The sequence below is a fragment of the Amborella trichopoda genome, chromosome 12 (genome assembly GCF_054954075.1).
Source record: "Amborella trichopoda isolate Santa Cruz 75 chromosome 12, AtrichopodaSantaCruz75HAP2 v2.0, whole genome shotgun sequence".
Lineage (NCBI taxonomy): Eukaryota > Viridiplantae > Streptophyta > Magnoliopsida > Amborellales > Amborellaceae > Amborella > Amborella trichopoda.
In genome coordinates this window covers 1,316,776-1,342,772 of record NC_142347.1, presented here as the reverse complement: position 1 = coordinate 1,342,772, position 25,997 = coordinate 1,316,776, and the positions used below count along the sequence as shown (strand labels likewise).

Sequence of the window (25,997 nt, the reverse complement as noted above, 5' to 3'; positions counted from 1 at the left end):
AAAATAAAAATGCATAAGCCCATGCCACCATAAATACTATGCACGTGTGCATACGTGAGAGAGAGAGAGAGAGAAATCCTAACAGTACTTTATTATAAAAGCATACGATACACACCCAATGCACACTCAATATTGTCAATGTATAAAATCCATTTTTACTCTATGAGGAATTGAGGACTCAATCCGAAAGATATTAATCCCAAAGATAATAGGTGCAATAGAAATGTAGGATACCAAAACATTGAAATAAACAATAACAGAGCACTTAACACCTTTTTATTCCTTCAAAAGATTTCTTAATATGGTGTTGAAGATCAATGATATCATTAATGCTGCCAAATCGTTCAATGATATCACTGATCCTATCAAAATACCAAGCATGTGCGTGTGCGAGTGAGTGAGAGAAAGGGAGAAAAGGAGAGAGACAAAAAGGGGGGGAGAGAGAGTGTGAGGCATCACCTGGTTTGATAGAAACAATTTGAAAAAACAACTGGTATTTTGGTTATTCTGCAAGCAACAAACATAGAATGCTCATAAAAGGGCCAAATTTCGGCCTAAATTGGCTAGACCTGCTTGAGCTCATGCATCAAATCAGGTCCTTTTGTTCCTACTTCTCACCTCATCGTCAATTATTGTTTCCCAATGAGATGCTCACTGAGTCTACTTTGGAGTCACAATCGTGGTATACAATGTAAAGGTAAGAAGAATGAGTATATATTCACAACATAGAGACAGTTTCACTATGCAGCAAAGCCACAAATTTACAACCCCCAGCGAAGCAGAAGCCTCTGCAACAAAAAAAAGCATAGCATAAATGTGAAGAAAAAAAGAAGGGAAGAGTACTTGAATCTTCCTAATGGTGTACACCTATTTAACATGAACACGCATCTCTCGGGGTTTTTGCACATGTAGACATACCAAGGCCACAGTACCCATGTTTAACAATTTGGAAACCTGGACATTTCGTATTAACTTTTCTTCTTAAAATTATCCATAAAAAGTTCTTAATATCACCCAAAATCAGATGTCCTCCCTTCTTTAAATAGTATAGAGATGGGTCATGTCTGAAAAGACATATTTAAGGTTGGCATTTTTCACACTCATATTCATGTCGCAAAGACATTAACATCCGTGTTTTTGTAACATAAGAGTACATACAACAAACTGAGTTAATTTTTTATGTTTGTTCGTTCATGTCCCTCATATGCTTTTGCCCATCATAGTATGCCAGTGTTCTTTTTTGTCGTAAAACTTGATATATACTTTTTTAGATCTATAACATTAAATAAACAAATAACGATTCAAATTTTGAAAACTATTTGAGAAATAGAAAGGAACCTGGGGAATCACCCGCCTCTCCCCCAATGAGTTGTTGAACCATATTATCGCTTTCTATATAGTTCCTCCTAATCTTAAAAAAAAATTCATTTTTCCAAATTTTAAAAGAGTAATTCAGGAAATTTGGATAAGAATCACTGGATTGGTTCTTCAAGTTCAGGCCTAAGGTTTGAAAGTTCCCTAGAAATGCCTATATAGAGAATAATACACATGCCATATGTGAGCTGTGAAAGACAAGGATCTAGAAGTTAAAGGGGGTTACCTTGAGTAAAGAGAGTTAAATTACAGAAATTCATGATCAACATTTACCTCAACTTTATCAGTTAGAGCTCAAAATGATCAGAATCACTTCCCCCTGAACAATAAAGAGTACATCTACAAGTGTCAATAATAATGTCAAAAGAAAGCTAAATTCACAAGGAAAAAAAACATAATGAGGTGGCATAAATGTTCAGGTGGCTCTGGACCTCAACAAGTTTATTTTTCATTCTCACGCGCTTGGTTTTGAGTTCTGAATCCATTTCCATTTCCATAATTTTCAAAGTTGGTTTGACTATATGTAACTTATGATAATGCTGAACCTGTTGTTGCCCATTATTGATAGTTGTTTTTAGAATAACTAGATGGAAATAGTTTGATAGGGCCGTAGCCCTATCAAAGTAAGTAAAGCCTCGGCTCATAACTCATCCAAAAAGAATTGGAAAACCTTTACATCAATCATCTCGACTTGAACGTTATGGTTGTGAAAAAAAAAAAAGGATTTCAAGCTCTAAAAATAATGTATATTGTAACAAATTATCTAGACCGTCCATTTCACCCTAAAAATATGGGTTCATAGATGATTTTTTTAGTTTCAAAGTTTATTGTTGGTGTTGGAAATTGATTTTAGAGCCATCATGTTCTTTTGCCAAAAGTGCTTTCCGGACAAGGATTTGAGGTGAGGCTTTATTTTGTCTTCCTAAAGCCTAGGCCTTATACAAACCTCAGCCTAACTAGAAAGCACCTAACAAGCTGAAACATGTTCCTTTACAGTTGGGGATGCCAAGTGCATGCTGGGGTTTCAATAGTTTAACAGTAAGTCACTCAAACTTTATGTTCTTGACACATCAATATAATTGAGACAATGTTTCAATTTACAACTAGAAACCGGTCAAAAGGTGCCACTGTATGAAGAACAGTGATAAATAACAAAGGGATTCATTTTTGTGTGTTGGGCATGTGCATATGGCAAAATGGAACAGTGATAAATAACAAAGGGATTCATTTTTGTGTGTTGGGCATTTGCATTTGGCAAATGAGAGAGAAAGAGAGAGAGAGATTTGAAAATTGTTAGGAACTTACATCCTGATGAAGCAGTGGCTGCATCCTGATTGTCCTCAGATTTTGAAATGACTGTTTAAAAGCCACCCAAACATTAGTTTTGTGAGGGTGTAATAAAGATATATCTGAACACCACCAAAAGTCAATTTGTTCCAAATAATTTAACTTTCCATTAAGATACATTAGCCCAATGATCTGATGACTCAATTTATGATTTTATATAATTTGTAGCCAACCCCAAATAGTTGGAATAAGGCTCTAATGATGATGATATAATTTGTCACCTATTATGGACCCCAAAATGTAAACGAAAATGCTATATCAAACAGAAAAGAAATAGAAAGAAACTGACCATATTCCTTTCCGAAGAAAAATTCAATTTCACGAGCAGCAAACTCAGGGGACTCTGAACCATGAACACAGTTCCTTATTGCATCCGTGCCACAAAAAGCTCTGATGCTGTACATAAAATATATACAATAAAGCTATGGCCTGTTAATAAACACGTTAGAAATGAATCGTGAAAATGATATTAGTGTCAAGCAAAAAGTGAGATCCCCATGTTAATGATCAATGAGATTACAATAAGCGAAGAAATAGCTATCGTTCTCAATGAACAAGTATAAGCACAAACAGATGCACATCATGGGCCTTTCATCCAGTTCTACCTCACAGAGAGATTCATAAAGATAGGGAAGGGTAAGATAAGATCATAAGCTTAATCTTTTTTTTTTTTTTGAAATTCGAAGATTTGGCCACATTCTGTCAAACCTTCATGTGGTCAAAGAACCTTCTCTCATTTTGAAGGGGCTCCTCTCATGTTATGAGAATTGCTAGATGCCGAGGAATCTTGAAATGAATCATAAATAACTATTTTTGATATTCAACTTTTTCCCAAAAGCTTCTCTAAAAGTCGAAAACATCTTGTTTGTCTCACCAGTAATGGAAATAGTAATGATGACTCGAGCTTCTAAGTAATTGAAGGGGAATGAAGACAGCTTATCAATTCTCCAAGAGTTTGCATTGAACCAAATGTGATTGAAGAGGATTTAAGAATACTTACTTTGGATAATGAATTGCTCAGTCTTTCAGTTGCCAAGCTATGCCGGGCTGGCCTGAGGGTCTGGGGCACGGCCTCCGAACCGTACGCGAGACGCATAAAGAGTAGGGTTTTCTTTATTATTTGTGTGTGGTTAACATGGGAGGCTATCTCCACAACCCTCTTAGTTTGTTAAGGTTTAATCCTTAAATAGCAGAAAGAATAAATGAAAACTATTGACTAATCTTGCTATTTGTTTACATGCAAAATCAGGGATGAAATGGACAAAGCAAAGTCTATCCCATCCCAATTTGTGTCCAAACTTAGTTATTTAAAGATCAGTAGGGAATGGGGTTCCGTGGATTACGAATTATAAGGTATCGCTCCCAAAAGACCCTTTCTTCACAAATCATTTGCAGAACTGGCTTTGATTTTCGTAAAACCTGAAAAGAAACCTTTAAAAATAATAAGAAAATAGGAGCAATGGTTTTAAAAATATTTCAGAAATAAACATCAATTATTAACAAAGAAAATAAGGAAACAAAAAGAAATACCTGGGAAGCCGGCCCTCTAAGCCCAACATTTGGAGGTGGGGCCTTGATCAAACGGAAAATGTTGAGTCTTGCTCCTTGATCTTCGATTTTGACTGAACCAAAATCTTCTTAAACTCCGGGGATTTTTCCTAGGAATTTGCTTCTAGGCTTTGGTTTTGTCTAAGAGGGATGTTCTTCTCCTAGGGTTCTCTGAATTTGCAGGAGGATTAGGGTCTGTGAAATCCCCACATAGACCCCCGAGATTTCTAGGGTTTGTAAGACAGAAGATTGAGAGGCTAGGATTAGGGTTGCATTCTAAAAACCTCCGAAAAAGGTACAGGAGACACCCTTTTATAGACAGAACTTGCCAATATCAGAAGGTGGCAAATCTGGATTAAATATGGATCATGTGTGCTTCATTGACTCAGGGCACGTCGTTGAGCTATTTTCTTGCTCAGCTGCCACGATTCGTTACACAGTTGCCTAATTTGGCAAAATATGTTGTCATATTTTGCTCTACGGACTTCAATTCAGTGGTTTTGAATTATTATTTTTTTTACACTTAGGACCTGCCTATTTGGGTACTAGGCTCCTAAATGGGATATTTGGGAATATTTAGCAAATATTTCTAAGGTTGGATTCTGATTCAGGAGTGGAATATGGTTCAGTGTGTCCTAGGGTTCACTAGGCTGATGTGGCTCGGGGTAAGGGACTCTAAAATATCATCAATTTCTGTGGGGGTATCTACATTATTTCATAATCTCTAGAAAATAGGCCAAATGCAATCCTTTCTATGCAAAGAAGTTACTCAAAATTTCCACCCATCATTAGGGATAGTTGCTTCCTAAAAGTCATTTTTATTAAGAAATGGAGAATGAACTATCCCATCCATAGATCTTTTCACAAATAGAATTACATAACCCTGGATGTCAATAGAGGAAAAAGAAAGTTCCTTACAAAAAGAATAATTTTCATACTCGCTAGCTACAGGCGAATGACATAGAACACCAAAACAAGAAAGCTATAGAAGAGAAGCATATTGGACATATTTAAAATGAAACAGTACTAGATTGTGAAGAATCTTACGTGGAGGGTTCTACTCTTGATGCATCAGCCGGCCCAATGAAATCGAGCCAGTGATCAATAGCATGTGGTTTTTCAAGAACCATGATTACCACTGGACCACTACAAAATTTTGCATGTCAATGAAGAGAACCAAGAAAGGAGTAATGAAGCCATTTGTCAATTCAGGTTAGATGAAAAATTCCACAGCAAATAAAGACTTGAAGCATAAACATCAATTCTAACAACAACCATGGAGTCTTCAAATGGTTACTACTAGACAATTTCAAGTGAAATATGGATAACAAGCAAAGCAAGAGTAATTGATAAGCTATTAGACTAGTTTTCTCTACTAGTTTTTCCTCCTTTTTTCTTAAAAAAAAAGATTGGCCAGAGCAGATCGATAAATAAAAACTCCATTTTCAACCACTTGATCTTGAACGTAGTCCTTGAAGATGAGAACATTGATCCATTTAACATTCATAACTAACGATATCCAGTACTTTTACCTTTGCAGTAATATCCAAATAAACTCTATCGATGCATTTATGTTTTATGCCTAAAAAACTTGTCAATTCTATGGATGATCTAACAGAAGTCAGCATAAGAAGGTTGCCTGAAACCCAAGCTTAGAGAAAATGGAATATCAGGAGCTTAAATTTAATTGTTTCGAGCCAAAAAAATAAAAAGGAACTCAGGACTATCAACCATTAAGTCATTATCAATGCCATTATAACTTTGATTATAACCCCCAGGTGTAAGTACAAATACAAAACAATGAAATAACACTGGACCAGGAAAAGCACTCTTGTCCATGATGATTTAGTAAAACTATAAAACAAGTTTTACTTGTACTTAAGACTCTAAAACAAGGATCTCAGTATCATTCTAACATCTCACTAAACAATTGGGAGAACACTTGTTCAATTCCAATAAAATCAACAAGATATCATGAGCTTGTATCAAATAATCAAAGCCAATAGGGCCAAGAATTGGACATTGTTGAAAGTTAAACCAGACAACTAGTTGATAATACCTCTCACCAAAAAGCTAGTCACGAACAGAAAATTAAAGTTTATTCCTCTCTTAGCCACACTGAACAGTATAATCTAAGTATAGTGTCAAACAAGCTAAATGCTTGTATAGGCTAGCTTTGAATTCGTAATTTATTACTGTTTGCGAGCAATGGCATCCATCAAACAATATAATCTTTAGTGACCGTTAAATTTCAAAGAGATTAAACTCACAAGAAGAACTGAACCATAAAATGATGACCAAACTCCAAAAATAAAAGAGAAGCAACATATTGAGTCCAAAAAGGAGGTACCTCATCATGAACTCTATGAGTTTACGAAAGAACTTCCTATCCAAATGTTTTTCGTACAAATGAAGTGCTTGTCTCATATCAAGCTGAATAATCTTCATCGCCAGAACATGGAAACCAGCATCACGAATCAAGATCTGGATTACATCGCTGTGGGTAACACCATCTGGCTTTATGATCGCAAGAGTTCTCTCTAGTTTTAGAGGCATGTCACATAAAACTCCACTGCAAAACAGTTAAAAGTAGGCACATCTCCATAATTTTCAAATGATTATAAATTCAGAAGAGACAGTTGAACATAATTTGTATCAGAAATAAGAAAAATTATTGCAAACTATGAGAACTTGGTTTTAAAAAAATTGCAAGGTTTGCAGAAAAGAGATCATGTGAAGCCTCTTTGAAAGCAGTTAACAGAAGGTAAATATCCATGGTCTCAAAAGAATTACGATTTCAGACGAGAAAATTCAAAATCAGAACGATGAACTGTACTAGAAAGAAGAAATACTCTAATATAAATATGAGATTTTCACTTTGTTAACAAAGAGATCTAATGAAACTCTGAGAAGAACATTTGCCAGAAGGAAAATCTATGTCATCGTGAAAGCGTTACAATAGTTTCAGAAGAGAAACTTCACATTAGAACTGGAATTTGCACTAGAAAGAAGAAAATCTCTAAAAACAACATGCGAACTTTAGTTAGAAAAGAATTGCAGAGATTGCACAAAAGAGATCACTCTGGTTGAAAACATTCAACAGAAAGTAAATGAAATCTCCATAATCTCTGAATAATTTACAATCTCAGAGACAAATTTTTAAATCTATACCAAGAAAAACTCTTGAAACACTATGAAACCAATTAGAAAATGAGTTCCTGAGATCCAAAAAAAAGGAACGGCCAATCTAATGAATCCTTGTTTAAAAATAGTTAACAGAAGGCAATTGCCCCAATCTTTACATTAAATAACCGGAAATTGAACCATAAAGAAGAATAACTCTTGAGCAACAAAAGACTAGAAGCAACTGCAGAAAAGAGATCGCATGAATCTCAGTTGAAAACATTCAAATAATTCCAAATAATTAAGAGGTCATCAGTAGCAGAATTTGTATCAGAAACAAGAAAATCTCTGAAACATCAGAACCGGAATTTATATCAGAAGCAAGAAAGCCTTAGAAAACAAAATTTGGTCGCAAAAGAGTTGCCGAGAGCTCTAGAAAAGAGAAGATAATGACCTACGGTTAAGGAAAAAAACTGACAATCAGAGAAATATTCAATCTAAACATAAGGAAAACTAAGGGAAACCATGAGAATAGATCTAAAAAAGAGTTGCAGAAGATGCAGGGAAGAAGAGAGGATGATGGATTAGGGTTAGGGTTAGGGTTCAGTACTGACCTTTGGCAAAGAGTGTTCGCAGCGATGAAGAGAAGGAAGAAGAGAGTGAGCCTCCCCATTTGAGAGCTGGAAGGAAGAGCGGGAAACGAAGAAATACGAATGTCAAGAGCGGGGGGTATTTATAGGAGCGACAAACACGTGTTTAATTTAAGCGCCAAAATTTCATTTTCACAAAATTGGGAAATTTAGGTATACTTTCCGAAGGAAAATTACGTAAAAATATCATAATTTTTACTATTAAAAAATCAAAATATTTATTAATTTTACGCCAAGTTCTCTATGTTTCGCTTATTGTTTTGGCGCAACCCAGTACCTTGAGGTGCTTGACTGTATAGTCTTCGTTTGTGTCAAGCGTGTAGAACGTTGGATCGAATTTTTTTTTTTTTTTTTTAAGAAATCGGTCCTACACGTGAAGTAATAAACATAAGTGGATCTTTTATTGCTAATAGCAATAACATAAGAAAGATGTGTTGGCATGGGTAGTTATGATAGAAAAGCATACAATAAGACTAGTGTGTGTAGATTATGCTCCTACAGGAGCATAATGTATATCTATCGCTTCGCTTAGAAGACCTATTACCGATTTTAGTTTGAAATTTTAGGAACTAACTAAAAATCACTAGATGATTATATTCAAAATAAAAAAAATTTGAATTTAGAGTTTCGCACACTTATTTCACCCTCCAAAACTAGATGGACCGTTTTAGCCTTGAGACATTATTTTTCTCTTATACATAGAAAGCGGAACTAGGGAAATTTGTTTTTTCATTATTGTTGAGGTTAGTTTATGAGTTGAAGAGATTACATCTCAAAATTTAGTGTCCTAAAAGCACTCCTAGATTGGACTTTACTCATGGGAGCAATAGACAATATACTCCCACGGAAGCATTAAATCTATGTGAAAGCATACAATACGGTCTTGTAGTATACAATTACTTATCATTCTCTACTAATGAAGCTCGTAAATCACAGCCTTAGCATGTGATAGAACTGATTCTTCTTTAACCTCTTTATATTTTGGTATTGGGATTATATACTATGAGATGATTTATCTTTCTTATAAGAAAGTTACAATTACTCATAGCCATTAGATGCCAAATTAGATGGTTTAAAATGTGTTACAAAGTTCGAATCACAAAGTTCGAAACTACTTTCTTTCTTTTTTTGAACTTAGAGTCTAGTTAATGACACTCTTACAACCATCTGGTTTGAAATTTGATGGAGAAGTATGTTTCGTGATCTCCTTGTACCAAAAATAAATAATCTCTTTCTATACATTTCCTTTGTTGTGTTCAAGTTTCTGTAGTTTGTAAACCTTGTAATTCAATGTAACACAAGCTTGCAATTAGTGCCACGCGGTATGCACTTCTCCTTCGCAAAATAGTTTGCCATATTTCTATTGATCTTAAATAATTCCTTTCTGCCACTCAAATGTATATGAAATACAACATTCAAAAGCAAAGTGTATGTGAAATGCACTCATAATAATAAGAGATTGTATATAATGAGACCATTTACCTTCAATACAAAGTAGTCACAATCACTTACAACCTTCTAATGTGAAATTTGATAGTTTCGTGTGTCACAAAATTCGAAAAAAAAAAATTTTAAAGCTTGAACTTGGTCAATGGAATAAATACACTCACCCAATTTCAAATCCAATGGCCAAGATTAATTGTGACCACCTTATACCAATGGTAAAAGATCTCATTCTATACTTTTCCATAAATAAAGCACACCAATTCATTATCCAACTTCTTTGTCAAGGAGTAACTCAGGGCCTGTTTAGAGGACCATTAATTTTATATGGACCTTAAGAACATTCAATTTTACATGGAGTATGATGTCTTATCTAAGATCAATAATACTTTAATTAATATCATTTTGTTACTTATTTAGTACATATCTCATATCATGTATAATATTCTTAATTTTCTCTTTAGTGATTTATAAATATTTTTAGCATTCTTTAGCTAAAAATGTGATTTTTTTTGAAAAAATCACTTTGAATAAGCTAAAAACAGCTTCTCAAAAAGATAAACTTTATGTAAAACTGCGTTTAAGATTTACATTAGACAACTTTATAACAAACACTGCCAAACAACAAATAATTTATTATCAAAATTAAGTTTTATTAAAATATTAAATTATTAGAGATAATACCCTTAAACTATTTTCACACTAATCCCCTACTGAGCCTCTTGGACGTTGCCGTTAGTTTCTTGACATGGGAATCACAATACCTTGAACACGCTCTAGAATTCCTTTTACTGGCCCTTGTGAACTTTATCTCATACAAATTTTCTCTCACACTCTTATGTATATATTTTTTTAAGATTTGAACTCTTATTCTCAAATCCTGGTGTTTTTCTTTTAAGGTTGTTTTCTCAAATTTTATTGATGGTGGTTATGTTGAAGGTAATACGGTGGCAGCACCCCCACACCCTAGTCACCATATTGTCGTCTTTATTCCCACTAACAACTTCAAACTAAACCATTTGAAAAAAGGGCAAGCTTTTTATGCTTCACCTATAGCACAAAATCCAACCATCCATTCTAAATCGAGGGCTAAGATTGCCCGAATCACATTGTCACATCTATACACTATTTTATTTTTAATTTTTTTCTATAATCTATTTTAACATCAAATTTTATACGTCTAATCCTCTATTAAACTCACACTAGCGAAAAATATAAAATAAATATTTTTAATAAAATAAAATAACCAAAATATCCTAAAAAATTTCAACAGGTATTTTGGTCATTATATTTTATCGAAAATTATGTTTAATATTTTTTTATAGGTGCGCCCCAATGAGAAGATCGCACGTACCAAATTTTATATTCATACAATTTGTATAAAAAAAATTAAAAATAAAATACTTTGAGACATCGAATCTAAAATCAAACGGTGAGCAACTGTCTTGATCAAAATTGGATGGCTGGATAGCAGGGGAAGCATAGATCTTTTATGTTATAGGGAAAGCATAGATCTTCCCTACTAAATTACCCAAAAAAAATTAGGGTGGCAGACGTGCTCGCAAAAGAGGAGCAAACTTGGACTCAAACTACAGTTTGTTGCCAGAAGCACACGTTTCATTTGTTTGTTGCTTTATATGGTGTCATAATAAGCCCCTTGACAATTTCTACTGGTACTTGAATCTTCTCTTATTATTAATGGTATGGGTATAAGATGGTTTTCTCGGATCAAAAAAAAAAAAAAAAGAACCTTCTTAGCCAATAAAGCAAGCATTGTTCTAGACATGTATCAAAATAACAACGGGAATGTTTCCATTTATGTATAGCACTAGAAAAAATAGGGGATATATATACTCCTCTTTATATTTATAACCATAAATAAACTATAGAAGTGGTGGGAAAAGTTAAAACTTCACTGAAGATATGACCCATGATAAAACATAATGACAAACCAATATTCGTTTAGCCAACCCTGAATAGTTGAAAAAAGACTATAATGATGATGATAAGATAAACCCTCATGGGAAGCCCATTGACCCCCTTTGAGTTAAAAGAAAAAAACGTTTTAACCCCTCCTTACCTTTTTAATCTCCAAATTATAATATTGTTATTTTCTTCTTTTAATGACCCCATCACCCAAATGGAATTTGGAATACTACTTTTAAACTACTTGCAAGGTGTAGGTGTGTATGAGAGAGAGATTGGGGCTCAAGGAAAATAAACAGAGAAGAGATCCATAGGTAACGAAGAGAGAGAGAGAGATGTGCTAGACCAAGTTGGCAGTCAGTCGAAAAACTAGTGTTTTGGTGTGCATGAAAGAGGTGCTGTGACTAGGTTTGGCAAACCAAAATCTCACAAAAAATGGAAAGACGGGCTGAACACTAGGCGGAAATAGAGGACACATGGCCGAGGAAAAATTAAGGAAAGAGTTGCCTTAGCATTACAATTTCAGAGGACACACCTCTTTAAGTTCTGGAGTTGAAGGTGGTTTTTGCTCTCACTAACCCTTGGTAAGAATCCCAACTGCCCATCGACTGATTCAAGCTCACAGTTGGATTCAAGTAGCCCATTGGGAACTCCAATCTAGATCCCAGCTCTTCATTGACAAGTTCAAAATTTGGAAGAAATTTCAATTTCGACTTGCTCGTTCGGCCCCAAAAACTGTCTACCCAAAAATTCCAACCCAAGCCCAGACCTTCCACAGTCGAACAACATTCAGACCTTCCACAGTCCAACAACGTCCAAATGGATGCAGAAGAATAGGATGACTGCATGGTAGCACTCAAGCGATAACCGTGTTACAACGAGTACCATGAATGCAGCACTGGAACAAAAAAGATGTAGTGCTTCAAATGCATGATACCAAAGATACATGTAGCATTGAAACAACACCCTGATTCAACATATACCAACATAAAAGGGGTCAAAGAGAGGGAGAGAAGGGATATCCTCCAAAAAGCTACTTGGAAAGGAATGGATGGAGGAAATGGTAGTGAAATATGGTATTGGTAGCGAAATATGGAATGCATTAAAGATGGAAGAATTGGCAATAAAGAAAATAAAAAAATAAAATGAAATGTACGATAATAGCGCTACATAGAATTTCACAAAATCAGAGTTAGGCATTATGACAGGAACTCTTGCACCGACACTCACAACTGGACCAAAAACATTAAGAGTTTCTAATGTCGGGCCTAATATACACACTCTCCTCAATTAATACAACTGATGCAGTGCTCATGCAATTCCCAGCTACCACAGCAAAAGAGAAAATGATACGTTTAGCTACCATAGCAAAAGAGAAAATGACGCATTTTGGTGATATCCTCAAACAACAGTACTCATAAAACGCCAAGAACCAGCTTAGCTGGGCAACACCAGCTAAAGCCAATTAAGTTCATCAATTTCACCTCATCACATTTATGATACACGTAAAGGTGAAAGAGTGGTATATATTCACAATATATAGGCAGTTCAACATGTAGCAAGCAGCCAATGTCTGACCCGTCAGCAAAGCATTTGCCTGAAATACAAGCTAGAACATAAAAGAAAGAAAAGGCATAAAATTTTGACATGTGCAGTTTTAGAAATCACCCTGCTTGTCCTCTTATGTTTTGTCTAAGTATTCATTTCTGATGAAACTTGATGCATAATGATTTCCTAAGTATTTTTAACTTGTCAAAAGCAGTGTTGCATGGACACCAACACAGGTGTTTAATACTTCACCTTAAAAACCCAATACAACCTCGACACGTCTATACAAAATATATATATATATATATATATATATATATATATATATATATATATATATATAAGTTTATGTAAGGGCGAGGCTCTAAACAATCAATTTAGGGCACACCTCAAAAATCCACTTTAACTTCTCTCAAAAAAAAAAAAATCCACTAAAAGAAGTTGTTTTGAAGCCCAAAAATCCTCAAATTGATCATCTCGACCTCAATATGTATGAACAAGATAAAAAATGGGTTTCTAGCATTAGAAATAGTGCATCTTGTAATGCATTTTCGGACTGTCAATTTTCAAGATTTTCAAGTGTTTATAGATTTGCTCGATCTATACTACTTTTAAAGTTTTAAATTTATAATTAGAGATGAAAATAAATTTTCAAGCCGTCACAAGATTATTAGTATTGAAACAACATCTTTCGACACTATTTGAAGGTGCGCTTTACTCGCTTTACTTTGATTGTTTAGAGCCTCGGCCCTATAGAAACCACACCCATATATATATATATATATATATATATATATATATATATATATAGGGAGTGGATTCTGTCAGCCCATGAGCTGACTGCTATAGTGTCAGCCAATGGCCAAGATTCAATCTAAGACGATCTGACGGTTACAATCTTATTTTGTATTTGAATTTTTATTTTTTCCTACAAATCCAAATCACTTAAAATTTTAGGAGTTCATTCTTCTCATCAAGGTGCCCCTAATAAAAATATAAAAAATATAATTCGCAAAATATAAATTAACTAAAAAGCCCCCGAAATGTTTTGGGCCATTGGCAGACAAGATCTTTTCCCATATATATATATATATATACACTATGCAATGCCTATAGGTGAAAATGAACAGTATTTTTGCCGATAAGTGCTACACTGTCTGATTAAATCGGATGGCGTGAATAAACAACCACCACAGACATAACATGTCCGTGACGAGATTTTTTCACGCAAAAAAACGTAGGCAGCCGCCATGGCCCTTGTAGATCTGTGACAGTTTTTAAAGCAAAACCACCACTGACTAGGATGTTTGTGGCGGGACGAAATACTATTCAATTTCGCCTATAGGTGTTTTTAAGAGTTTTCCTAAAATTAAAAAATAATTTAAAAAATTAATCAATATAATTTGAAAATGAAAATATAAAATGTATGTTTTAAGTCTTTTATTTTCCAAGGATTTTTAAACCTCATTAGCGATACTTTTTTAACGTAATGTATGTTAAGCATTATTTATAGTTGCTTTGATATATTTATCCTTGAAAGATGTAAGCTGAAATATCTTAAAGAGCAATTTGTATTTAAAAATTAGAATATAAATTGTTTACATTTGAAAAAAAATTAAGTATTTTAAGTCTATGGGACTACACTAACATCTTAGTCCATGTGGGACCATATTTCTTTGATAAAGTACACAATAGAAAATATTAATACATGATAATTACATTATGAATAGAATAAAAAAAAATATTACTTTTTATTTTGAACATATGACAAATGTCGTACCAAATTAAGTGCATTCATTTAATGTTGTTTGTCATGACCTCTTGGGAATCCCGTCATTTCTCATGGGTGAGTTGCCTCTTACTGTAAAACTTCTCCGCTATCGAGTACTACAGTACTGGAAGACATGGTTTACAAAACCGCATCTTCGAGAAATCAAACACGCCCTAAATGAAGGCACTTCTTTTGGTACAAACAACAATAAATGAAGGCACTTAAATTAGTATAATATTTGTCATATGGGATTAAAAAATCAAATGCAATATATTTTCATTTTATTCATATAACTTCATCATATATTAATATTCTATCTCATGTACTCTATCAAAGGAATATGGTCCTCCATGGAGTACGATGTTAGCATAGTCCCACCGACTTAAATACTTATTTTTCAAATGTAAATCGATTTACATTTTATTTTTTAAATACAAATTACTCTTTAAGAGATTTGAGCTTACATTTTTCAAGGATGACTCATCATAATCATCATCCAAGCCTTATCCCCACTATTTGGGGTCAGCCATCTTTCAAGGGTGAATAGAATATATAAATAAAAATCATCACCAATGAGATTTAAAAAGCTTTGGAAAATAAAAGAATTAAAACATACATTTTTATTTTGTTGTATATTTATATTTTCAAATTGAATATGTGATTTTTCAAATTCAATTTATTAATTTTTAAAATTCTTTTTAAGTTTTAGCTATTATTTTTTATTTTTTATATATAAAAAGTTGTACGGACATGTTGGGACCGTACTGGGCTTTTAAGCTGAAGTACTATACACCAAAGACACGTACTAGACACGACGCCCGACTCAGTGTCCACGTACCATTGAAGAAACACAATGTACCACTGAAGATCATCTCTCATGCACTTATGGGCTGCAAGTATTTACTTTTATCTTTTGTGACATAGTTCTTCATGCTGTCAATTATAAAATTTTAAATAAATCCAGAAAATAAGAAAATAATTTTGGCCTCAGTTTTTGAACCTCACTAAGAACACAATGCTTTGTTGATAAAACTAGAAAGCACATATTTAGGTTTAGACAAGCCAAATCAATATTGTTAACTTCACTTTGCCTTGGATGAATCACCAAAAGTCTTTGGGTCAGCCTCTTGCATGAAGTGAATCAAAGAGCAACTGAAAATTTCGGTTCACCTCTTCAAATTCTAAGAAAAAAGTTGAAAGTTGAAACGTATTGTATGTACTATGTTGTATTGAATATAATACATGTGTATTGAATGTAACACATTTGGGTAACAAACCTAAATTTTGAAAATTTTAGTACTCATTATAATTTTGTATCATAACAGTTCTGTATTTTCCATTAAAATATTGCTCGCAATAATTGTGACATTAATGGTAGCTTCATTTCAAAATATTTATTCAAAATATTGATTGCACTAATTGACATTTATGGTATTTTTACTTACAAACAAAAAGAACTTGTACGTATTTCAAGAGAAGACAGTAGTATGAGGAGAAAATTGTACTCTCCCTCTCTCCAAATGCATAAAAAGATAATAATTAAAATCAAACTTTTTAAGAGTACAAAAGTATATTAATTTTTAAAAAATTAATTTTATATTCTTTACTAAATTGATATTTTAATTTAAATTGTATAATTCTTTCTAATAGTATATTTATATTATTTAATTTTTTTATTAAATTGACCCACCTGCTAGATCCACCATGTGGGTCAAAGCTGGAGCCAGATTGGGTCAAATTGCCAAGGGTTGACCTGACCCCTTTATCACTCATATGAACGAGAAGTCCAGGTAGTTGCAATGTTTCTCAAGGAAGTTAAATTATAGAATTAGTGATCAATATTTACCTCAAATTCTATCAGCTAGAGCTCATCATGGGATGAAGAAATCTCCCCTGTCCATAAAGTACAGTCACAAGTGTCAAATATATTGGTAAGAAACACTTCATTTTGTCAGCAAATAAGGAAAGTACAAATCAAAATCCAGATAATATTAGCACCATTCCATTTTGCGGTCTTTGATATTACCATATCTTGAGATTAGTTTCAAACATGACAAACAAAGAAATAAACTCTGAGTACTGTTGGAGATGGCCAATTTTGTGATCTTTGATATTACCATATCTTGAGATTAGTTTCAAACATGACAGACAAAACATAAACTCTGAGTACTGTTGGAGATGGCTAATCACAAAAACACTAATACGGAATCAAAAAAAATATTGAGGCTTCTCTCTTTAATACATAGAGGAGGTGTATCTTTTAGAATCAGCAGTAAATGATTGAGGGCTACGGATTTAGAACAAAATCATTTTTTCTTTTCAGTAGTTTGGTTTTGGTTTCTGAATTCATTCCATAGCATAAGTATCAAAACAACTCTTGATGGGTGGCCTACATGTGACTTATGATTCTAGTGGACATGTTATTGCCCATTGCTAGCAGCTGTTGACTTTACATCAACTCAAAACATCTCACAAGCTGAAGAAAAAAATGTGCTTTTCTTTCCCTCTACAGTTGAGGATTTAATTTGCATGCTGGGGTTAAACAATACTGAGAAGAAAGCACACATCTTAAAATACAGACGTGGGATGGACACACACACACTCTCTCTTTTTTTTTGGGTAGGGGAAGATGACTCCTGATCATACTCCGAATAATTTGTTCTAACTGTTCAAATGGAACTGCAGGCCCAGTTTTTGTGAGGAAAAATCTACCTTGACTCCACAAATGTCAATTGTAAGTAAATAATTTAATTTTTTATTAAACTTGAAATATATAGTTCCATATACAACAAGAAATCCATATATCAAAAGATAAAATTGAGATAGCATATCTATTACCTTCTGATGAACCAATGGTCGTCTCCTGATCATAGCTTGAGTAGTTCGCCATGACTGTTTGAAAGGAACCCACGAATTAGATTTTGGTAGGGTAACCAAAATTAGATTTTTTTTAAAAAAAAGTGTAAACACAAATCCCTAGTGAATAACTTTAATAGCCCAAATGATGGGAAGAAATAAGAAACAAAAAACTAACCATATGTCTTCCCAAAGAAAAACTCAATTTCCCGAGCAGCAGAGTCGGGAGAGTCTGAACCATGAACACAGTTCCTTTCTTTATCATTGCCACACATAGCTCTGATGCTGAAATATAAACATTGGGGAGATAAGCACAATGTATATTAATCTTTAACAAAAAACCTATAACGAATAACACAAGTACCAAGTTCAGAAAATGCGTTGGTATATATCTGTACAAAATACAAAACAGAGAAGATAGCATCCCTTGTCAAATTAAGGTAGTGCCTGGGACTTGCTTCTAGCATCAGAAATGACCAAGATTCCAAGAAAGAACCCTATCTCCTTTCATGTACCAAATTGGTTCTAACTCCTGCTGCAAATGATTGAAGCAACCATTATAGATTCCAAGAAAACAGAGAAGATAGCATCCCTTGTCAAATTAAGGTAGTGCCTGGGACTTGCTTCTGACATCAGAAATGACCAAGATTCCAAGAAAGAACCCAATCTCCTTTCATGTAGCAAATTGTTCTAACTCCTGCTGCAAATGATTGAAGCAACCATTATAGATGTAAATGGTTCAGGTTCATACTTCTTGAACCTCTACAACTGATTGTCTATAGCAATAGATTTTAGCCATTGGGTAAAATGTTTGTCTCGAGTGGTGAAATCACCATGTCGTTGTGCTCAATGGACAAGCACAAGCAAACGAACACCATGGACCTTTCATCCAATATTTTCTCACACAGACGATAATCAAAAGACACCAAGAAAAGGAGTGATGATAAGAACTTGGCAGAAGCCTGCACTGGAATTTCAAAATTGGGCCACAGCCTCAAACTTCAGGTGGCTAAGCATCAATTTTTCACTTTGAAGGGCCTTCTCTTCGATTAGAAGTATAATTAAAATACAGAATATCTATAAACAATTCAAGATAAATTTTTCACGTATCAAAAGCTTCTCTAATTAAGGGAATGTTAGCGGTGGCCTCAACAATTTTTCACTTTGAAGGGCCTTCTCTCTGATTACAAGTATAATTAAATTACAGGGATATCTATAAACAATTCAAAATAAAATTTTCACACATCAAAAGCTTCTCTGATTAAGGGGAATGTTATCAGTGGCCTCACCATTAATGGAAAGAGTAGCAATGAATCGAGCACTTCAGAGCAATTGAAGTCCACTGATGAGGACAAGACTGCTTATCAGTTCCCCAAGAAATTAATTTTCCATCAAATGCAATTGGAAGAGGGTTTAAAATGCATAAAATAGGGTTGCCTTCGTTATTGTGGAATGATTAACAGGGTTATCTCCAGAAATGCTTTTCATGTGTCAAGGTCTAAATATCAAATAATACAAAAAAATATCAGTAGTGCAAGACTAATAGCCAATCTTGCTATTTCCTACACAATTGCTAGAAAATACTTGTTATGCACAGTAGGTACCCAAAATATTCACGCATGATGTCATTTGGGTTTTGAATACATTCAGGAGAACTTAGGTGTGGCTCCGATTAGATAAGATGAAAGAAAGCAGACTGAGATGGGCTGGCCATGTGCAATGCAGACTCAGTACAACACTTGTTACGAGGTGTGAACTGGTTCAAGTGGAAGGCTCAAAAAGGGCAAAGGCGAGGCCCAAAAGGATATGGTTGGAAGTAGTGAGAAAATATATAGCGACTTATGGCCTCACTGAGGGTATGGCCCTTGACAGAGCAAGATTTGTACAACGGACCTCAAATAGTTGGGAAAAGGCTCTGAGCATGATGATGACGATGATGTCATTTGGGCTTCATTGTAGCACAATGTCCATATTATTAAAAAATAGACGATAAATAACAAAGTATACTCCTTAAACTTTACATTGATAGAATAAGTGCTTGAAAACTTGTGCAAGTGCACTCAGACTCCAACGAATGGCTCAAGCTTGGCAGGGTCCCGATCCCAGAACCATACACATGGGAACTGGTAGACTTTGGCCAGTTCCCATTATTTATTTTTAAATTGATGACAAAAGTTTATTGATATGGAAAGGAAGGCCCATGGATGGAAGTAGAAAGAAACGATATGATGACTTATGGTCTGACTACATTATGGTCCTTGATAGATCGAAATGGCAAACATGATTCTTGTAGCCGACATGAAATAGGTGGGATAACATTTGGATGATGATGATAATCTTGGATGGACTCCGTGTGAGTCTGACAAACTCAGCCGAGTCTGTTACACTGACATGACTCGGACTTGGGACCCTTCCGTGATCCAACTGAGTTTGCATGTTCTAGCAATGGATAGAATTAAACAATATTTGCTCAGAGGAGAAAATCTCATGTACAGAAAATACATTTCATCTCCTGTAATTACAACCTAATGAATAATGATATATAAACACCCAAAAATAAGTAATGCTATAAAAGAGGACAAAAAACATAGTTTGATATATTCCAATAGCAATAATCCTAAATATGGAGAACTGTACCTTGAGGGATGAGATTTCTTTGCTTCTGATGCATCAGTTGGTCCAATCAAAGCACGCCACTCAGCAATGGCATTAGGTTTCTCCAGAACCATGATTACCACTGGACCACTGTATGCTATGCAAGTCAATAAGGGTAACAAGAATTGAGTAATGAAGCCCCTAGTCAATTCAAGTAAGACCAAACAAATACAACAGCAAATAAAAGATTGAAGCATGCACATCAATTCTTTTGTCAAAAGCCAAGTCTTTCAAATGGCTACTCCTTATCAATTTTCAACTGAAAAGTGGAGAACAAGCCTGAGCTAAAGCAGTTTGTGAACCAACAGAATCAATTTTTTTTTACAGTCACACAAGTTTATGGTCACAGTAAATACAGAAATTAAAACTCCATTTTAAATCATTCCAGTTTGGATCAAGTCCTGAAGATGACTTCATTAGTCTGTTGAACATAAAAAACCAGTGAAAAGCCTAGCGTTCTTTTTTTATGTTCTGTGACTCAATAACTGGTCATATAAATTGACAATCTAGCAGAAGCTACTATAACCATATATGGAGGATGCCTGAAACTGAACCTGAGAAAAAATCGAATCTCAATCGCTTAAGCCTTTCTAGGACCCCAAAAAAAACAAAAAAAAACAAAAAACGAAAACAAAAACACCCCCAAAAAAGGGAATAAAAAGAAAATTAGTTTTTGGCAACTTTGAACAACAATCACTATGTTTAGTACCACTAGGTGTAAGTGCAAATATATAACACTAAAATAAAACCAGTGCAGAAGGAACGGTTATATCCATAGTTAGCAAAACCAGAATACAGTTTTCTTGCACGTACATCTAAAACTGGGCCTTCCCTATCATGCTAATATCCAGCTAAAACAGGGAAAGCACTTTTTCTATTATAAAACATACAACAGACGAGAGTGTGAGCTTGCATCAACTATATATCAAATCCCATAGTCTAAAAAGTCTAAAGAGTCAGACAAATGCTTAAATTTAATGAAAATCACTAATGTGATCCTTTTTTTTTTTTGGGCAAGTACTAATGTGATCCTTTAACTTATCAAAAATCATAAAACCAGTCATCAACAGAAAACAGAGACTTTTTGCGTCCTTACCTTTTAGCATGAAATTTACAGGACATCAACCTTTGCAAGCCATTGCTCGCATTGAACATTATAATCCTATTTTTAACATCAAATAATTAGCTGATCTAGACTTCAGCAAGCAATTAAACCCAAATCTTACTTTCATGACATCAAACATAGCAAGCAAACATGAACCATAAAAACTAAGCCAAGAAACGAAAGAAAAGGAACCAGATAGATCAACCTACAATATATAAGGATCATTCACCATGGTGTTTATTCGAGCAAGCTCATCCATGGTTCCATTTACAATACAGCAAATTTTTTTCTTCAAACAAATGATAAACTACAAAAATCCAAGAAATAAACAAGATGCAACACATTGCCAGTTAAAAAAAGGAGTACCTGGTCATGTACTTGATGAGGTTAGGGAAAAATATCCTATTTTGATGCTCAACGTAGAAGTTGGTTGCTTGGCTCTCATTAAGCTGAGTACTCTTCATTGTAATGACTTTGAAACCAGAATCAATAATAACAGTGTGAATTATATTATTGTAACCACCAGAAACACCATCTGGCTTTATAATTGCAAGAGTTCTCCCTGGTTTAGGCTCTGTGTCGCATGAAGTTCTGTTAAAAAAGTAGTTAAACAAAGATGAATATCGGAATATCCATTGTCCACAGTATTGAAATAATTAAAACAGTCCAAGAAGATAAATTTTACATTTCAGCCAGAACTTGTCCTGGAAAGGAAAGACCTCTTTAGAAACTATTGTTTTTTCGTTAAACTTAAGAAACTACAAGAACTTGGCCATTGAATGAGAGTTTCGGAGATTTCAGCAAAGAGATCAAGAGAGCATCCGCTTGGAAACAGTTAACAGAAGCCAAGTGTCCATTATCTCAAAAGGATTAAGAGAATTTTGATCTCTGAAACAATAAAATCTCCAAAAAACTGTGAAACTTAGTTGCGAATGAGTTGCCGAGACTGCAGAAGAAATATCATATTAGTACCAGTCACAACACATTTAGCGTAGGGAGAATCCCCATGATCTGTAAAGAATTACAATAGTTTCAGTTTATAAATTGGAAATCAAAACCACAAATTTCGCCAGAAACGATAAACCCTCAATAAAAAACCATGAGATTTACTCCATCACAAAATAGCCACAGAGGTCGATATAAAACAGAGGAATATGAATTAGGTTATGAAAAAATGATGTATGGGATCAAAATTTGATCCCAGAAAGGAGGAAAAATAGGAAGCAACTATAAGATTTTAGCTGCAAAAAAGTTGCAGAGAATGCAAAAAAGAAGAAACCATGAGATAAATTATGGTTAGGGAACGAATTAGGGTTTGGTTTTTACCGGTTGATTAGAGTCAGAGTGCTAGCAGTAATGAAAAGAAGGATTCGGAGGGATTGCCCCCGCATTGTTGAAACTTGAAACGGATAAAAGAGATAAACACAAAGAAATACACTGGTATTTGAGGGAGCGAAATATATGCATTTATGGCGCCAATTGTTTTTCGGAAACTTACAGGGCGACTATATTTATTTTTAAAATTTCAAAATAGTGTCCAAGATATTTTATATTTTATAATGAAGTCACTGAGCATCAAGTGTGAGTAAGGGTGTTTAATGGACCGGGCTTCCACGCAAACAGTAGCTATCGGGTCGGGCCTGCCCGGAGAAGTCTTTTTGCCCATAGGGTCAGACCCATTTAGCAAGTATGTGGGGCTCCACAAATTCACCATTCCAACCATCCCCATTTAGAGAGGAGAGAGAATCATTTATCATAAATTATGGAAGTGAGGGATATCATAAAATGAAGGTAATTGTGGTGTTCTTACCTATTGTCTCTCGACAAAACCATTTTCAATGAATGAGTGACAAAAGGGGTCTAAATTAGGCACCCTCCAAAGGAGAAACAAATTAGCTTTTGGGGAATAATAGAAAGAAAAAGTTTACATAAGGTTGTAAACTTAAATTTAGAATTAAGTACATGTAAAAAATCCATCATCTACTGTTGTTTTTCTGTTGGAAAACCCTCTAATTGATCATCTCAACATCGAGATGTATGAATATGAAAAGAAAAAAAAAGATTTCAGTTCTATAAAATAGTGTATCTATCTCGACCATCCATTTTCAATATTTTCATGTACTTATAGATCCACTTGATTTGAACCATTTTTTAATTTTACAATTTTTGTAATCAAAATAAATTCTCCAGCATCTTAAAAAAATTTTACATCAAAATTACATTTATAATAATATTTGGAGTCACGCTTTAATTTGATTGTTTAATATTGCAACTTTCAAACCACACCCATAATAAAATGGCATAGAAAATAAATAATTTTTTGAATGGACAAGGCATCTCTCTAACCCTTTCTCTCTAATAAAGAAACAAAGGCGGTGGTTTTGGTAAGTAAGCCGACTCACCTATTACCACGTGGTTCCTAATCTATCCAACGTCTATCTCTATGTTGGATCTCAAAAACTGTTATATCCACTAATAAAAAAAGAATTCAAAAAATAATATTTATATTTTTTAAAAAAGAAAATTTTAAATTTTGATCATTGTCATGGTTGAGATTATTGAACTCGAAATTTTGAATAAAAAATACATCATTTGGGATAAGGTGCACCTACCAAACACTTTTAAAAGGAAAAAGTTTATATAAGTTATCAACCTTATACTATACAAATAAGGTGCACATAAAAAACACACTAGAGTAGGTCGTTTATATGCTGGAAAACCCTCTAATCGGTCATCTTGACCTCAAAATTCATAGATATGAAATAAAAAAAGGGATTTCTAAATCTAAAAATAGCTTATCTTCAAACGTATTATCTGGATCATTCATTTTCAAGATTTTCAAGTGTGTACTGATATGCTTGATCATCACCATTTCTAGAATTTTAAATTTTATAATTAGGGCTAATAATAGATTGTCATATCATCACAAGGTTTTTTTTTTGGGTAAGTCAGTGGAGGAGAAAGCCCCCTACCTGAATTTTTCATTAATAGGGAAAAAAAAAAAAAGAACACATTATTTTACAACTCTATAATACGGCAGTTGTGTCAAATCATATAATAATAGAAGATAAAGAAAGTCTGGCGGACAACGACACCAAATTGTTGCACCTGCAAAAGCCGATGCTTCCTTAGCTACAGCAACTACCATATTCACATCGCGAAAAACATGAGCAATAGTCCACATATGTTTCGAGAGCCTTGAACGAAAATTGTCAACTATCGTTCATAATTTCCATGAGGCACTGCAAAGATCCTGAATAATATCTACTAGTAAAAATGAATCACTTTCCATCTATATCAGAAAGCAACCCATCTGGATAACTAAGAGAATACATTCCTCAAGAGCTTGAAATTCTGCATAATTATTAGACGCAACTCCAAAGTATTTAGCGAACGCTGCCACAAATCTACTATTGCTATCTCTTATGACCCCACCCCCTCCTACGAAACCAGGATTGTGTAAGGACACACCATCAATATTCAACTTATAACACTGAACCTCAGGAAATGACCATGTAATTGGGATCGAGGATTTTGACTTCTGCTGGCGCCAATTGATCTGTAAGTTTTCAATAACCACATTTTTTGACAAATGGAAGAGCCATTTTTTAACTTATGCTAAAGCCTTGACATGTGTAGTAATACGAATTACAACCTACTCCCACCTTAGAGCGTTAGATCTAAAAGTCGTATGTTCCGCTCCTACAGATACCAAATTGTTGTGAAAAAAATAGTCGTCCAGTTGTCAAGTAACCCATGTGATTTGAATTTGAAGGCTAACCACCAATGAAGAATATCTAGGACCGTAATACGAGGCACATATCTCTTGCCACATCGTCAAGCTAAATATAGCCAAACAGCTAGTGAAAAAGGACACTAAAACAAAAGGTGACATAGATTGTCCTCCTTGTTTCTACAAAAAGGGCAAATAGTAGCCATGTGTATACCTCGCTGCTAAAATATGGATAAATTCAGTAACCGATTATGCATAGCTACTAACTATGAAAACCACTTGGCCCGAGGGTGACATTTTGAAGACCAAATAGCACGAAATATGAGTTGAGATGATCTTCTATATCGAATGAAGTTCCATGCTGATTTAATTGAGAAAGCTCCATTGGTAGAATGAGTCCATATCAATAAATCATCCTTAGACAGCAAGGGAAGAGTATATAGCTCCACCTCACCCCATATAGTAAGTAGTAAAGTTGAAGGATGTGAAGGCAATGTCCATAATTGTGGGTTACCATTAATAAACTCTAAAAACTTTCACCTTTCAAGTTCCTTCAAATCCATTTGTTCATGTGCATCTAAAGAATCCCATATTGACTACACTGATTGCCAAGTATCTATCAAGAAATCCACCGTCTGCGCAATCCTAATACACCACTGGACATTATCCCTTAGCTGTGATAAATCGATATAAATGCCCATCCAAGCATGAGAACAACCCTTTTTAGCTACAGAATCCCAAATGGAACACAATCTGAAATACTTGTGTTTGAAGAATTGGGCAACTAAAGAAGATAGATTTGCTAAAATCATCCATGTCAGTTTCATCATACCTGCAATATTGAAGTCTATCATTTACCTCACACCCAGGCCCCCCTCCTCCAGAGGGAAGCAAATTGTCTTCCACTTAACAAGATGA

At 34.3% G+C, this 25,997-nt stretch overlaps 2 protein-coding genes across 3 annotated transcripts; both read right to left on the bottom strand.

The window, feature by feature from the left end:
* Positions 1 to 477: 477 nt before the first annotated feature.
* LOC18427489 (putative nucleoside diphosphate kinase 5) lies at positions 478 to 8,096 on the bottom strand. The gene is made up of 7 exons (XM_020663119.2): positions 8,007 to 8,096; positions 6,620 to 6,841; positions 5,317 to 5,415; positions 3,011 to 3,117; positions 2,680 to 2,730; positions 1,648 to 1,693; positions 478 to 788 (listed from the first exon to the last, which is right to left on the bottom strand). The coding sequence occupies exons 1-6, from the start codon at positions 8,063 to 8,065 to the stop codon at positions 1,662 to 1,664; spliced, it is 570 nt and encodes a 189-aa protein (XP_020518778.1). The 5' UTR covers positions 8,066 to 8,096; the 3' UTR covers positions 478 to 788; positions 1,648 to 1,661.
* Positions 8,097 to 12,564: 4,468 nt separating this feature from the next.
* Positions 12,565 to 22,918, bottom strand: LOC18427487 (putative nucleoside diphosphate kinase 5). Of its 2 annotated transcripts, none has more exons than XM_006836535.4 (7): positions 22,673 to 22,918; positions 21,713 to 21,937; positions 20,224 to 20,331; positions 17,765 to 17,871; positions 17,569 to 17,622; positions 16,577 to 16,623; positions 12,565 to 13,008 (listed from the first exon to the last, which is right to left on the bottom strand). In XM_006836535.4, exons 1-6 carry the CDS (start codon positions 22,735 to 22,737, stop codon positions 16,592 to 16,594), a joined length of 591 nt encoding a protein of 196 aa, XP_006836598.1. In that variant the 5' UTR covers positions 22,738 to 22,918; the 3' UTR covers positions 12,565 to 13,008; positions 16,577 to 16,591. The 2 variants fall into 2 exon arrangements, with proteins under 2 accessions (XP_006836598.1, XP_088710169.1); XM_088854043.1 differs by having other exon boundaries at positions 22,032 to 22,678.
* Between the last annotated feature and the right edge of the window lie 3,079 nt (positions 22,919 to 25,997).

What these genes read in the sequence shown, in the direction of transcription:
- LOC18427489 (XM_020663119.2), bottom strand. Translation starts at nt 8,065, where the DNA reads ATGGGGAGGCTCACTCTCTTCTTCCTTCTCTTCATCGCTGCGAACACT. An exon ending in CTCATAGAGTTCATGATGAG is followed by an intron (nt 5,416 to 6,619) that starts GTACCTCCTTTT and finishes AAAATTTTGTAG; the next exon opens with TGGTCCAGTGGTAATCATGG. An exon ending in TTTCTTCGGAAAGGAATATG is followed by an intron (nt 2,731 to 3,010) that starts GTCAGTTTCTTT and finishes GCTTTTAAACAG; the next exon opens with TCATTTCAAAATCTGAGGAC.
- LOC18427487 (XM_006836535.4), bottom strand. Translation starts at nt 22,737, where the DNA reads ATGCGGGGGCAATCCCTCCGAATCCTTCTTTTCATTACTGCTAGCACT. An exon ending in ACTCTGACTCTAATCAACCG is followed by an intron (nt 21,938 to 22,672) that starts GTAAAAACCAAA and finishes CTTTTTTAACAG; the next exon opens with AACTTCATGCGACACAGAGC. An exon ending in GACCATTGGTTCATCAGAAG is followed by an intron (nt 16,624 to 17,568) that starts GTAATAGATATG and finishes CTTTATGGACAG; the next exon opens with GGGAGATTTCTTCATCCCAT.